This window comes from Pongo abelii, chromosome 12, assembly GCF_028885655.2.
Source record: "Pongo abelii isolate AG06213 chromosome 12, NHGRI_mPonAbe1-v2.0_pri, whole genome shotgun sequence".
Taxonomy (NCBI): Eukaryota; Metazoa; Chordata; class Mammalia; order Primates; family Hominidae; genus Pongo; species Pongo abelii.
The window spans coordinates 35,437,798-35,452,623 of NC_071997.2; the positions used below are offsets into that span (position 1 = coordinate 35,437,798).

Below are 14,826 nucleotides of genomic sequence, written 5' to 3' on the forward strand. Positions count from 1 at the left end.
TCAGGCAGATTCTTTGGGGGAATACAATATGAAAAACTCCTTAGAATGTACCCTCTGCCCTCATATAGCTATGGCCTTGTGGTAGAAATTTCCCACTCAGATGCTCTGGAGTACAACCGTCCCAGTAAGATGGTAGGGGACACTTCTAAGAACACAGCATGGCTGCTAAGCCTGAAAAGGCCAGTTTTTATTGTGCTTTTGTGGTGTCACAGGCTCACAGACTGCAGTTTTAGAGATAATCCAACCCAAAGCAGAAACTAAACCGTAGCACAGGCCATATGGTTGTGATTGGGTGGGCTGCAGAGGAAGTAATCATTACTTGCTGAAGCATAGCCAGTGCACCAAGGAGAGGAAAGCAGATAGGCAGAAAAGTCTGCTGTGTTCAGAGCCTTAGGGAGGTCTGGGGAGTTTAGGGATGTAGACAGGGTCACATGCTAAAATGCTAGGCCTTGTTCAAGTTTCCAGTCGTTCTTCGAAGTGGGGACCCCAGGACACTCACCGCTGATGGGGTTGGTGCACCCAGCACACTTCTTGGCATACAAGTCACAGAAGCAGTTCAGGCAGTAGGCAAAGTCATCGCGAGCCGTGAAGCGCTGCCCAGACAGCTGCTTCCTGCAGGCAGTGCACACGAAGCACTCCTTGTGCCAGGGCTGCTCCCGGTAAGTGACCCCTCCCGTGGTGATGGGCTGCAGGGACGAGGGGGAGAGTTAGTGTGGCCTCTGTGCTTGGCAGACATCTTCAGTCTCAGCTACTGCCACTGGACGATGCAAGATCCTCATCCAGAAACGTCCAGTTTGTTAAGTCACCAAGAAGCTGCTTTACAAACTTCACAGTCACTCGTTACCCTCGCCACACGCTTTCATTCCAGTGTGATAGGCCCTGGCTTTCCCGTTAGTGAAACTGGAGCTTGGGGGTTGCCCTCAACCCTTCCCAGGGATGCTGGGGATCTAAGGCATAGGATGCCTCAGTAGTGTTGCCACCTTCCTGAGCAGGGAAGCAGCACAGTGGAGGGGTCGGGATTCAATACAGCATCAAGGAGACCTGGGTTTGAATCATTACCCTACTCCTTACCAGCCCTGTGGCTGGGAGCAGGTTATAATAAAGATCTCTGCACTTCAGTTTTCTCATCCAGGAAGTGAGAGTGATGAGGTTAAATGGGCAAGGTGATGAGGAGTCCTTACTTAGAAGCCTGGCAGGGCCGGTGGCTCACACCTGTAATCTCAGGACTTTGGGAGGCTGAGGCAGGTGGATCACTGGAGGTCAGGAGTTCGAGACCAGTCTGGCCAACATGGCGAAACCCCATCTCTACTAAAAATACAAAAAATTAGCTGAGTGTGATGGTACGCCTGTATTCCCAGCTACTCAGGAGGCTAAGGCAGGAGAATCGCTTGAACCCTGGAGACGGAGGTTGCAGTAAGCCAAGATCATGCCACTGCACTCCAGCCTGGGCAACAGAGTGAGACTCTGTCTCAAAAACAAAACAAAACAAAACAAAACAAAAATCCTGGCAAGTGGTAACTTCTCCAATGCCACTCACAAGCCTGTCTCTCCAGCCACTTATGGTGAAAGAAGGAAGAGACTTAAAGGACAGCTGGGACTGGCATCTGCTGATGCCACAAGAAGAGATGGGCATCTTGGAAGTTTTGGGAAAAATAAGCCAGATGCCTTCATTCTCACCTGTATTGTGGTCTTAGAACATCTGTGAGGTGAAGCTGCAAAGCCACACGAGGTGGAACTGGCCATCAGTACCTCAATTTTACCTGGTATTTTTCTCCAAATGTTGCATCTCACATTCTATTTAAAATGAGTGCTTGGTGGAGCTGAGTAAGCGATCAGAGGAGTGTAGGTGGCCTCAGCTTGGCAAACGAAGGCCATGGAAGATGGAGTGCAAGCACCTCACAATCACACTTTTTTGCATTTTATTTTTTGCACATTTCGGTATCATCCAGTAACTCCTTTGGTTTTTAAATAAAGCTTGTGAAGTAAGAAAGATATTATCTTAATTTTATGGATGAGTAAACTGAGACTCAGAGAAATTAAAAAGTGACTTGCCGAAGAATTCATAGCTGGTTAATGACAAAGCAGAAACTAGAATTCCGGACTCCCTTCTATCTTGTATTCTTTTCATTAAACCATAAATCATGAAGCATCTTCCTATAACCCACCCCACTTCACAAGAGAATGAACACAAAACACACCTGGCTGCAACGTATCCATGTGAATGCAGTAGCCTGTGTGTGTCAGATGTCTCCTCTGCCTGCAACATACATCCTCAGTCCTCCCTTTCTCCGGATTCCATGCTTCCCATCCATATCAGCTAACTCGATGCCTCTGAGCATAGCATGACTTTCTCAGCGACTCCTTCCCTAAACACCACCCTGGCCCCCAACTCCTCAGATTAGTTGAGGTCCCTCCATTCCACACTCTGCTCCTCCATAGCACACTGCTCAGTAACTACTGATGGGTTTGACCCTGGAGTTTACTTCCACCTAGACTACAGTTAAGTGTCTGCATCTTGTCCAGCATCACATCCCCAGTGCCTGAGAGGGCCAAGTTCATGTCGAGGAATGGATGCTTCTGGCATGAATGTTTTTGTGTGTATTTAATGAACATGCACATAAAAAGCATGCATCCCAGAAGGATGTGTTGCTTTCATTTCTGCAAATGAATAAAGCACACGTTGGAAAGATGACAGAGGAAGAGCAATTCGGATGAACTTCCGTTAGGTCTTGATGAGAAAAACAAACCAAAATAAAAATAAAAAGGGGAGAGAACAGGGAAGAGGGTTCCTAAAATAAAAGCAGGAATGAGAGCTCAATCTAAGAATAAAGAAAAAAACAGGAGTTCGTGACCAGTCTGGCCAACAAAGTGAGACACCGTCTCTACTAAAAAAAGAAAAAAAAAAATACAAAAATTAAGTGGGTTTGGTGGTGGCAGCTGCCTGTAATCCCAGCTGCTCAGGAGGCTGAGGCAGGAGAATCGCTTGAACCAAGAAAGCAGAGGTTGCAGTGAGTTGAGATCATGCCACTGTACTACAGCCCAGGTGGCAGAGTGAAACTGTCTCAAAAAAAAGAAAAAACAGAAGCATAAAAGGAGAGGAAATAAAGAGAAATAAAATTTAAAATAACAGTAAAGAACAAATGGGGCCAGGCGTGGTGGCTCACACCTGTAATCCCAGCACTTTGGGAGGTGGAGGCAAGTCGATCACCTGAGGTCAGGAGTTCCAAGATCAGCCTGGCCAACATGTTGAAACCCCGTCTGTACTAAAAATACAAAAAAACCAGCCAGGCACGGTGATGCACGCCTGTAATCTCACCTACTTGGGAGGCTGAGGCAGGAGAAATTGCTCGAACCCAAGAGGCGGAGGTTGCAGTGAGCCAAGATCGAGCCACTGCACTCCAGCCCAGGCGACAGTGTGAGATTCTGTCTCAAAAAAAAAAAAAAAAAAAAAACAACAACAAAAAATGGAAAACAAGAGAGAAAGGCTGAATGGAAATTGGCAAGAATACTCAGCACTTAGAAAAGGTGCGGACAAGGTGGGGACATTCTTGCCCAGGCCAGCCAGGTACAGGTAACAGCATCGGGGATGTTTCTCCATGGCCCAGACGCAAGGGTAGAGGCCCCAAGGGCAAAACAGCAGAAGCTGGGTGAGCAAAGTCAGTAAGAGGATGAGAGCAAACAGAACCTGTGATAAGTTTCACAGCTGGCACTGCCCAGGGTGAGTGAGCAGTGGGAGGGTGCCACTCAACAGGCTGACGCAAATCCTAACAGCACAGAGACGCTGGAAGCTACAGCATAATAAGAGTTGTGTGTGTGTAAGAGTCAGAGGGCACAGCAGAAAACTAAGCTACACCCTGAAGGGCGCAGTTCGGGGGCAACTGGGCAGACAGATGGCTTCCTACGGATATGCAGTTCCCTTTCTTTCTTTAACCCTAACAGAGCCATGACTGGAATAGCACATTATCGAGTAGATAAGTTTATTTTTATTTTTTTAATTTTTTGAGATGGAGTCTCACTCTGTCGCCCAGGCTGGAGTGTAGTGGTGCGAACTTGGCTCACTGCAACCTCCACCTCCCGGGTTCAAGTGATTCTCCTGCCTCAGTCTCCCGAGTAGCTGGGACTACAGGCATGTGCCACCATGCCCAGCTAAGTTGTGTATTTTTAGTAGAGATGGAGTTTCATCATTTTGCCCAGGCTGGTCTTGAACTCCTGACCTAAGGTAATCCACCAGACTTGGCCTCCCACAGTTCTGGGATTACAGGCATAAGCCTCCATGCCCGGCCAGAGTAGATACATTTAATAAATGATCTGTCCCATATCCACGGGGGCAGACTTTTCTCCTTTACTTTTCTTCTCACATCCGTCTCTCTCTCCTCCCTGCTCCCTCCCTTCCTCTCCCCCCTCTTCCTTCCATCTTTCTCTCCCTCTCAAGTTTGCTGTTGTTTTCTTGTTTTATTCATGGAGAGAAGCTGAACAAGACAGCTTTGGGATAGTGGCTCCCCTTCCCTCTAACCTTAGGTCATCGACATGAGAACATATTTAGAAATGGTCTAGAAGAAGGCAGGGTTAAACGATTTGATCACATCGCTCAACAGAGTTGATGTCTTTGAAAGAAGGATGGACACCCAGACCCAACGGATGAATGCTCAGAATCTAAGGCAGGATAGGCACAGCTCCCACACCACTTAAGTATCACAGGTATCCTTGGTTTTGGAAAGAGAACTGACAGACATGGACCATGGAGGCAAACCGGCCAGAACGTGCAAGGGCCAAGGGGGAATCTGAGATACCTTTTTGCACTGAACGCACTGCATGGCATGTTGTTTCTCATAGCAGGGCACACAGAAATTCTGATTGTCTTTGGGGATGAAACTCTTGGTTCCAATTGGCTGCTGGCAGCGGTGGCAGATGAAGCAGGTCTCATGCCAGCTGCTGCCCTTGTACTCCATCTTGCGGGTACCTGTCATCAGGGTCAAGAGGAACACAGCAGAGTTATGGTTAGAGGGGTGTGGAGTCCCAGCAATCTGCCTTCAGAGCTTGCTGCCCTCTAGTTTTATGACCAGGGCAAGTCACTTCAGCTCTTGAAGGCTCACCTCTAAATGGAGGTAATTCCTATTTTGTGCAGGGCATGGACTTTGTCTTTTGGTTCACTACTGTACACCCAGCTCCTAGAACAACATGTGTACATTTTAGGTACTTAACATTTATTTATTGAATATCTTGGTTAGGAATGTTAAATCTAAAAAAAGTTAAGTCTCTCTCAGCAATGCAAAGTATAAAGAGAAGTGTGGCATAGCTCTGATGAATTCCCATGGAGCATGACTTTTGGAGTCTGGGGACTGTATTCACCTACTGCACACCTGATAATGAACACCCTGTCTGGTTCGCAGCAGGATGGAAATGGCTGGAGTGTGAATGAACCTGGAACCTCAAACCTGATTCAGTGAGCAGCCTCTACAACACTCACTTTACATACTGCCTGTTGAACCAAGTTGTGATGTATCTTGGTAGTTTTACGCACTGTACTAAGTGCTATAATTAAAACCTGCATGTAGTTTTTTTTTTGTTCTCGAGACAGGGTCTCGTGCTGTCACCCAGGCTGGAGTGCAGTGGTGTGATCCTGGCTCACTGCAGCCTTGAACATCTGGGCTCCAGGGAAACTCCTGCCTCAACTTGAGTAGCTGGAACTACAGGTGCGCACCACCATGCCTGGCTGAAATCTTCATTTGTTACTTGTACATCCCATTTAGTAATTGCCTAAACCTGAGCCATCCATTGTCTTTTGAATAACTATTAGCATTTGATATGTTTCTACCATTTCTCCAAGTGAACTGAGGAGCTCTAGAGAACTGAAACACTTATGGGTCACCCCTGCCACCACCAAGCTGGACTCACTGCAAATGCTCGGTGTTTGTTGACTGACATTTTTTTCATTTTTGTTTGCCAGAAAGAAGTGTATCTATTTATAGCAAGAGATGATTCCAGATAGGCGTGTAAACAAGTACCCTTCCCATAAAGCAAATGTAAAGAATAATCTGGGGAAGTGAGTATCAGGGACAAAGAAACAGGAAAGTGTTGTAAGTGCCCGGACTAGCTGAGGGGCCTGGCCACTGTGTAAGACCAAATCCAGACTGCTGCCTGCTTTTCAAATAAAGTTTTATTGGAACACAGCCACACCCATTAATTTACTTCCATTGTTTATATCCGCTTTCACGCTAGACGGCCTAGTAGTGTGCAGCTGTGTGCAGTTGTGCAGTTGTTGTGTAGTTGTAGTAGTTGAGTAGTTGTGACAGAGACTGTATGGTCCACAAAACCCCAAATATTTATCTGGTTTTTGAAGGAAAAATGTTGCCAATCCCTGGGGACTGTGGCATGAGGGTCACATACGTGTGACTTCAACTGGGGGTCAGGGAGTGATGGGGAATCAAGCCGACAGGGGGACTGCCCCGCTTCAGACCAGGTGGAAGCAGCTGCAGTAACACAGGTGGCTTACAGGAGTCTATAGACTAGTCCGTAGCTCTCAGCCCCAAAATCTTATGGTCCCAAGGACAAAGCTAGGGGTTGTATTTTAGGTGGCTAGAAAGTTGGTCATGAAATGTCTGTCCTCCAGTAATTAGGAATGTGCTGGGAATTATCACGTGATTGTTATTTAGGATCATTTTCTCAGCTTCCTGTACTTCCAAGACCAGACATTTGAGATTATATAAAATAAGCAGGGTGTGTGTTGGGGGGCAATGTGTGAGAGGGAATTTGGGATGGTGACACACGGCAATCTTATAATTGAAAACTAAGCTGTACAATCTATGGAATTCAATTGTGGGGTGATGAATCCTAAAACAAACATTACATGAAGCAATTGAAATTCAAGTAAAAATAGTGGAAGGACTTTGACTTCACAAAGATTTTCTTCAACCTCCATGCATACTTTTGTCACTTGCTCTTTGGATCTCTGACCTTCATTCTGATCAAGCAGCCCAGAAGCCAAAGGATTCTGCCAATGAATATGGGGCAATTATGACTCTCATGGCATTCTTGTCGAGTTCTGAAATAAGTATTATCAGATCAACACCAGTTCGAGGGCAACTCTACGTGCAGGGAATGCACAGAGCACCTGGAGCCTCAGGGACATGGCACGTGCACCTCTGAGGCATGGCGACAGCAGTGGCCGTAAGCCTGCGTGGTCATATGCAGCAATACCGGCAGGTGGCAGGAGCGTTCCTTCTCCTAACTGAATCGCACACTCTGAACCGAGTCTCCCGCAGACGGAAGCGCAGACTTGAAGAAGGGATGTCTTAATCTGATTCAAATAGTCAAATGAGGCTGGCTGTGGTGTCTCAGCCTTGTAATCCCAGCACTTTGGGAGGCTAAGGTGGGAGATCTCTTGAGCCCAGGAGTTGGCGACCAGCCCGGGCAACATGGGGAGTCCCTGTCTCTACCCCCCCCAAAAAAAAATTAGCCAGGTGTGGTGGTGTGTGCCTGAGGTCCTAGATACGTAGGAGGCTGAGGTGGGAGGATCATTTGAGCCCGAGAGGTCAAGGCTGCAGTTAGCAGTGATCGTACCACTACTCTCCCACCTGAGCGAAAGAGCGAGATCCTGGCTCAAAAAAAGAGTCAAATGAGGAGCCAGAAATTTGGTTGCTGGGTTGGAGACAGAATTTCGCTACTTGAGTCTGCTCAGAGGCTGTGGTGCATCTGTAAGCAACGTCTGCTAATACGGGCGCGAGAGCTGGTAAACCCCAGCACTGGGGTTACTGATGGTATTCCAGTTTCCTGATTAGTCATCAGGAAACTGACTTGTGTGGGGGTGTGGAGCTGGTGGGTGAGTTTTTCACTTGTCCTCTAAATGTAAATTCACCGCAAAAGCTGTGCACTGACGCTGTAACCCATATTCATCTTGAATGGGTTCTAACACTTTTAAAAATCAAACCCAGGCAAGCAAGTGCTTTGATTCAGTGTCTTGTTGGTGCTGGTTTGTTTTGCATACACCAGGATTCTTCTAGATGCCCTGCCTTTGGTGCCCAGTCGGTTTCTTCTGGCAGAGGCACCTGTAAAATGGGGATGAAGCCATCCAACCCAGGGAACACTGAAGATTCAATGGGATTCTGTAAAGCAACAGAGTGTCTGACCCCTGTGTGTGTGCTCAGGGGCTGGAAGCTGTAGCTGTGTTGTTATTATTACTACACAGCATTTCTTACCACAGAGCCTGAATTCCAACTTCCCTCATTCCTTAGTAGAAGAGGCTGCCGGCCAGTTAATTCTCAAATATTCAGTATGGGTTACCTCTCACTGAAAATTAGGTTTTTACTTCTTATCTAATCATGTTTTTCTTTTCTTTCCCCCCGCCCCAGTAAACACCATGAGAAAGAGAAGGTGTGATGGTTAATTTTATGTGTCAGCGTGGCTGGGCTCTGGTACCCAGTTGTTTGGTCAAAAAACAGGTTTACTTGTTGCCGTGAAGGCGTTTTTTAGATGTGATTAACATCTAAGTCAGTAAGCTTCGAGTGCAGCACATTACCCACGTATCAGGGCTGGGCTTCATCTAATCGGTAGTAGGCCTTAGGAGCAAAGACTAAGGTTTCCCTAAGGGCAACTAATTCTTCTCAAGACTGCAATAGACACACCCTGCCTGAGTTTCCAGCCTACTGCCCTACGGAATTCAAATGCTCCCATTTGGAACCGCAGTATCATCTCTTCCCTGAGCCTCCAGCCTGCTGCCCTGTTCTATAGATTCCAGACTTACCGCCTCCACAATCTCATGAGCCAATCCCTTGAAATATATCTTTCTCTCTCTCTCTCTCTCTCCATATGTATGTATCTGTGTGTATACATTTCTTTGATTGATTCTGTTTCTCTGGAGAACCTGACTAACACAGAAAGTCAAGACAGGTGAAAAATTCAAAATCCGGGAAATATGCATAGTTTTTATGTCATGGTTGGTGCTAACAGTTAAAAGTCTTTAAACAGCCCCTAGAGTCCCCAGTGGAAGCTTCCTTGGGCCCTTGTTCAGGAAACTAGTAAGGGTTTAATTTGTTTTTCAATTAATGTTGTGGTTCTTATTGTTACTGAGAGTGTTGTGTCTCTGCAGTGACTCCCTGTGGGGCAGGACACAGGTCAGCCTGGCTTTCTACGGGCTTCAGTTCTCATTTGCACTGTCGCACAGCACTGCTGCCAGAGTTTCCAGTCTCTGCAGGATCCACATGACCTTAGAAGAGGCCTTCCTGCCTGGAGCTGCCCCATCTAAAGTCACCATGCAGCCCTTCCAGCTGTCTTCCCTTACAGCTGCCAACAGGGCTGGGGCTGTGTCAGCCTGGGCATTTTTCTTCCCTGTCATAGTGTGTCACAGTTGTTTTAAAGTTATATTAACCAGAGAAATGTAGTAGCAGTAAGAAATCATCTTACCAAAGGTCAAATTACCTCCTTGCCTTTTTAAAAAATGATTATTCCTTATCCTACATAACTTTTTTTTTTTTTTTTTTTTTTTTTTTTGAGATGGAGTCTCGCTCTGTCGCTCAGGCTAGAGTGCAGTGGCGCGATCTTGGCTCACTGCAAGCTCCGCCTCCCGGGTTCAGGCCATTCTCCTGCCTTACCCTCCCGAGTAGCTGGGACTACAGGCGCCCGCCACCGCACCCGGCTAATTTTTTGTATTTTTAGTAGAGACGGGATTTCACCGTATTAGCCAGGATGGTCTCGATCTCCTGACCTCGTGATCAGCCCTCCTCAGCCTTGCAAAGTGCTGGGATTACAGGGGTGAGCCACCACACCTGGCATCCTACATCTTTCTAAACTATTTCCTATATGTCAGTCTCTTCAGTATTTCTTTATCATCAAAAACAAAGCAAACCAACATGATGAAACCCCGTCTCTACTAAAAATACAAAAATTAGCCAGGTGTGGTGGTGCACGCCTGTAGTCTCAGCTACTTAGGAGGCTAAGGCAGAAGAATCTCTTGAACCTGGGAGGCAGAGGTTGCAGTGAGTCAAGATTGCACCACTGAACCATGTTGGCCAGGCTGATTTTAAACTCCTGACCTCAAGTGATCCACCCACCTCAGCCTCCCAAAGTACTGGGATTACAGGCGTGAGCCACCGCACCCAGCTTCTTTCTGTATTTTGAAATTCCACATATTTTTGTCCACTTTGCTTTTTAAAATAAAAGATTCTGCTCTCCTACATAAAAAAAAAAAAACAAGCAAATAACTCCCCCCAACATACACACACAAAAAAACCATGAGGGACACAGTCCCATCAACACACAAGGTACTTTTATTGCCATCCTTGGCACCTGGCCCAGTTGTGGCTGTGCCCTTTTTGACTGTCCGTCTAGAACACCAACTCTACAAGGGCAGAGGACCAGGTGCACCTCGGCTCACACCCTACGAATGCTCAGCTCGAACCCAGTGCCTGGCATGCAAGGGCGCGGGCGCCATGCACACTTGGTGAAATAACTGAGTGAGTACAAATTCAGCAGGTAGAAGGGAAGAAAAGAGAAACCATCTCTGGTGGTGGTAAAGTGGGGGCAGATGCAGGAGATGTATTTTTAAGGGGGATGCCCACCATTCACTTACTCTAACAATTTGACTGCATAACACTGCCCCATGTGCACAGCAAAAAGATCCCGTTACTGCCCATGATAGAACCCGTATGTCCCTGCTTCGTAAGTACTCTAAATACTCCTCTGTAGTTCAAGGTCAAACTGGAAAGTCAACATGAGTGTCTGGAACCAAGTCAATGTGAACAGGGGGGTCAGAGGAACGTGCACAAGGCCTGAAGCTAGACTGGCTCACGCATGAGAAAGGAGTGTCTCCTGACCTGGCATGATGGTCTTCTTGCATTCCTGGCACTTGGATGAGTACTCGTTGGAATAGCAGTCTGTACAGAGCAGCTGGTCCTCCTTGGCAGCAAAGGGCTTGTCCACCAGTGAGTTTGTGCACTGCGAGCAGTGGAAACAGGCTTCATGCCAGTGCCGGTCCTTGTAAGACAAGTCCTGTGGGGCCAGACCACACAAGACAGTCAGAGGCGGGACAGGATGGCTTGGACCCACAGCATAGGGGCCCCTTGCGAATCTGCAGGGCAAACAAGGAAAGAAGTTGGGCCGAGGCACGCTGGCGCACCCACATTCATGCCCCAGGACCACCTAACTGCTGAAATCAATTAAGACTAGGCTGCTTTTCTCTTGCTGCATTTTAGAGCAACAGGTTAGACAGATGTGCATGTATGTACATGTCTGTGTGTGAGAGATGCTTCTAAAAAACAAAGGGATTTCCCTTATGTATTGCCTGCAAGAAAGAGAAACAGAAAACATGAACACCTATCAATCCATCTCACACCACATCCGGCAACAGAGAAACATACTGCAGTACGTCCTTGGCTGAGGGAGCCCTGCCCAACTCAGATCAATGTGGTCACCGGCATGGCAGAGAGGCTCTGGGTGTCGGGATGTTCACAGAAGGAGGCCCAAAGACTGGTGGGAGACGGTCAGGAGAGACTGCGTGTGTGGGTGCTACCTTTGTGGGTGGCAGTGAGCTGGGGGAGGAGGGGAATTTCAGGCAGAGAAAGAGCACAGACACAGAAGATCTGGGGATGGGGGGCATGTCAGACTGGAGGGACCACAGGCCAGGGGTGAGGTGGGAGGGCCCCCCGGCCTGGCTGGACCGGAACATATGGCTGCCTTTTTGCCTTTTATGTCTGTGTAGAGATTCCGCTGATCCTGAAGGCAGTGGACAGCTGCTTTTCAACAGGAGGGTGAAGTGCTCAGACTGGGGGATGGGTAAGGATGTGGGAGTGGAGCAGGGTGAGGGTGGGAGAAGTGAGACAAAAACTGAGCACACGTGGGAGAGGCCCTGAGAAGACAGACGCGTGGTTTTGAGTAAAAGATGAGAGAGAAAGGAGCCCTGCAGAAAACTCGACTCCACACTTGGCTTCATCTTGCCTGAGGAATAAGAGAACCTTCCATATTTGCCTTTTAAAAATGACATACAGCATTTTTAAAGTGCCAATACAAAATTAAAATAACAATCTCTTTATGCCCAGCTTTATCTTAGGAAGGATATGTTTCTATTGCTGTCTTTTGTGTTCCCAGCTCTGACCCCAAATCATCATCCATTTATTCATGAGGCAGAAACAGAATATTAGGCTCTGCACGGTTTCCTGGGCAGGCTTCCAGTTGGTAGGTATCCTGAACAGGGCGCAGGAGGGCTGTTCACACGATGGCCCTGAAGAAGAGCCTGCCCACGATGTCTCTGTTACTGAAACCGAAGTCGAAGCTGGAGTTATGCTGAATGTAGGATGTGAAGACATGGATCTTGGCCTTGATTAGAAAGTCCTAAAACACCAACTAACTCGGAACCAAAACTAGAACAAACAGTTCTCTTTTGCTGAGGTATCTGTGTGTGCGCGCGCGCGTGTGTGCGGGTATGTGTGTTTTCCCGGAACCTGGAACCAAACTAAAGTTATTTGATTTGGTGATCTCTTTGCGCATTTTGTTTTAGTTCAAGGAATTTTAAAAATGTGAACGCTGAGGCACTTTGAAGACAGTCATGACTATGGCCTTTGTGAGAGGTGACCTCTTGTGCTATCCCTGTTGGAAGTTTGCTTCCTAGAACATCTGGGAATAGGATTATTGCTGACGCAAGATGATAAAGAATGAAGGAGAGGTCGGGCACAGTGGCTCATGCCTATAGTCCCAGCTCTTTGAGAGGCAGAGGCGGGAGGATCGCCTGAGGTCAGGAGTTCAAGACCAGCCTGGCCAACATGGCGAAACCCTATCTCCACTGAAAATACAAAAATTAGCCGGGTGTGGTGGTGCATGCCTTTAGTCCTAGCTACTTGGGAAGCTGAGGCGGGAGAATCGCTTGAACCTGGGAGGTGGAGGTTGCACAGCCTGGGTGACAGAAGGAGACTCTGTCTCAAAACAAAAGGAATGAAGGTGAGAGGAGCATAGAGTGCTCTCAAAGCCGGACTAAACGCCCTTGCTTCTGTGAAATTAGTTCTCACCTGAGCCCAGCACCTCTGGGTATCGTGGGTCCCCTGGGATAGGCACTGCCTCTCAGGGGGACTCGGGGGCAGGTTGCTGAAATGCCCAAGCCCTCTCCATCCTTGAGAACCCAAACTGGGTATGCACTGGGAGTTGGGGGCAGAGGGCTAACCTATCTTTTGTATTTTTAGCTTAAAGTATTTTCAGAAATCTGAGGGGAAAATCACCTGTGCTTTATTGGTTATTTTTTGACAAGTGAAATAGAGGACAAACTGCTTTGATTTGAGTTGCTGTCTACACATGCGAACTCATGAGAAACAGCAAAGCCCACAATCCACATGGACATCATCATCGTTCAGGAACAGGCATGGTCTCCATTCTTTCCATGCACACGCCCCGGCTTCAAAAAGACATCTGAAACACTAGTGATGACCGTCATTACCCCATCTGTGAGCTCCAGGCATGGCACAGCCTTGCAAGGTAAATGTTATTACTGAAGGTCAGAGAAGTTCTGTAACTTGCCCAGTCACATACTTGGCACAGAGCTAAGCCAAGCTTCGAGCTCAAGTCCTCCTGATGCAAAAGTTATTTCCATTGAACCAGCCCAGGCAAAATCCTGGTCGGGTCTGTGTTACTCTTTGCTTTCAAAACAGATAGCCTTGAGGAGATGTGTGTGTGTGTCCATTAAAAAAAAATCCAGAAACAACCAAACTCTGGCAACTTTCTAGAATGTATTTTGTACCTAAATGAATGTGGCTCAGTATTGCCTTTGTTTAGACTTTGAATAAAATTGAACAAATCATTAGAAGCCCTATCCACCCAAAACAGTAATCAGCCTAATTTAAGAAGAGATGGAGATTTTATTCATGTTATCACTGTTAGAATGCTGATTGTGGAAGAAATGCATTAAGAATAAATTTTGTATGGAAAACACCATGGCAGATATTAAAAGTAGAATTACCATATGATTCAGCAATTGTACTTTTGGATATATACCCGAAAGAATTAAAAGTAAGGTCTCAAAGACATATTTGTACATCCACGTTAATTGAAGAATTATTTACCATAGCCAAAAGGTGGGAGCAAGCCAGATGTCTATCAATAGGTGAAGGGGTAAACAAAATGTGGTCTGTACATACAATGGAATTTTATTCAGCCTTAGAAAGGAAAGGAATTCTGACTCATGCTACAGCATGGATGAATCTTGAGGACATGATGCTAAGTGAAATGACAAATCGGTCACAAAAGGACAAATACTGCATGATCTCACACATGTGAGATACTTAGGGAAGTCACGTTCATGGAGACAGAAAGTAGAAGAGTGGTTGCCAGGGGCTGGGATGAGAGGGGAATGGGAGTGAGAATGTGTTTTGTAACCCAATGCGTTCTGTAACCCATTCATGCCTGAGGTTGCAATTTTTTGAATTTCTGCCATCAGACCTTGGCGATGATCTTGAGCAGTAAGATATACATAACTCCCACATGCTTTAGCGTTCCACTGATGGAATACTAGGCGTAAATGGGTTTGATGGGGGTAGTATTTCAGATTTGCAAGAAGCAAAAGCTCTGGGGATTGGTTGCACAGCAACCTGAATGCACTTACTACTGAACAGTACACTTAACAGTGGTTAAGAAGGTAAGTGTGATGTTCTGTGTATTTTACCATAATTAAAAGAATAAAAAAGTAAGTTTTGGCCAGGCGAGGTGGCTGACGCCTGTAATCCCAGCACTTTGGGAGGCCGAGGCGGGCAGATCACCTGAGGTCATGAGTTCGAGACCAGCCTGGCCAACATGGTGAAACCCCATCTCTACTAAAAATACAAAAATTAGCCAGGCGTGGTGGTGCATGCCTGT

At 46.8% G+C, this 14,826-nt stretch overlaps 1 protein-coding gene across 3 annotated transcripts in view; it reads right to left on the reverse strand.

The window, feature by feature from the left end:
- The window catches only part of FHL2 (four and a half LIM domains 2), a 38,378-nt gene that overhangs the window by 1,953 nt on the left and 21,599 nt on the right, over window positions 1–14,826 (reverse strand). For all 3 annotated transcript variants that reach the window (XM_002811729.5, XM_009236811.4, XM_063713536.1), the window contains 3 exons: window positions 10,809–10,983; window positions 4,791–4,960; window positions 500–686 (listed from right to left, as the gene is read on the reverse strand). In XM_002811729.5, coding sequence (XP_002811775.4) covers window positions 500–686; window positions 4,791–4,960; window positions 10,809–10,983 — 532 coding nt within the window. The remainder of the gene's footprint in view (window positions 1–499; window positions 687–4,790; window positions 4,961–10,808; window positions 10,984–14,826) is intronic.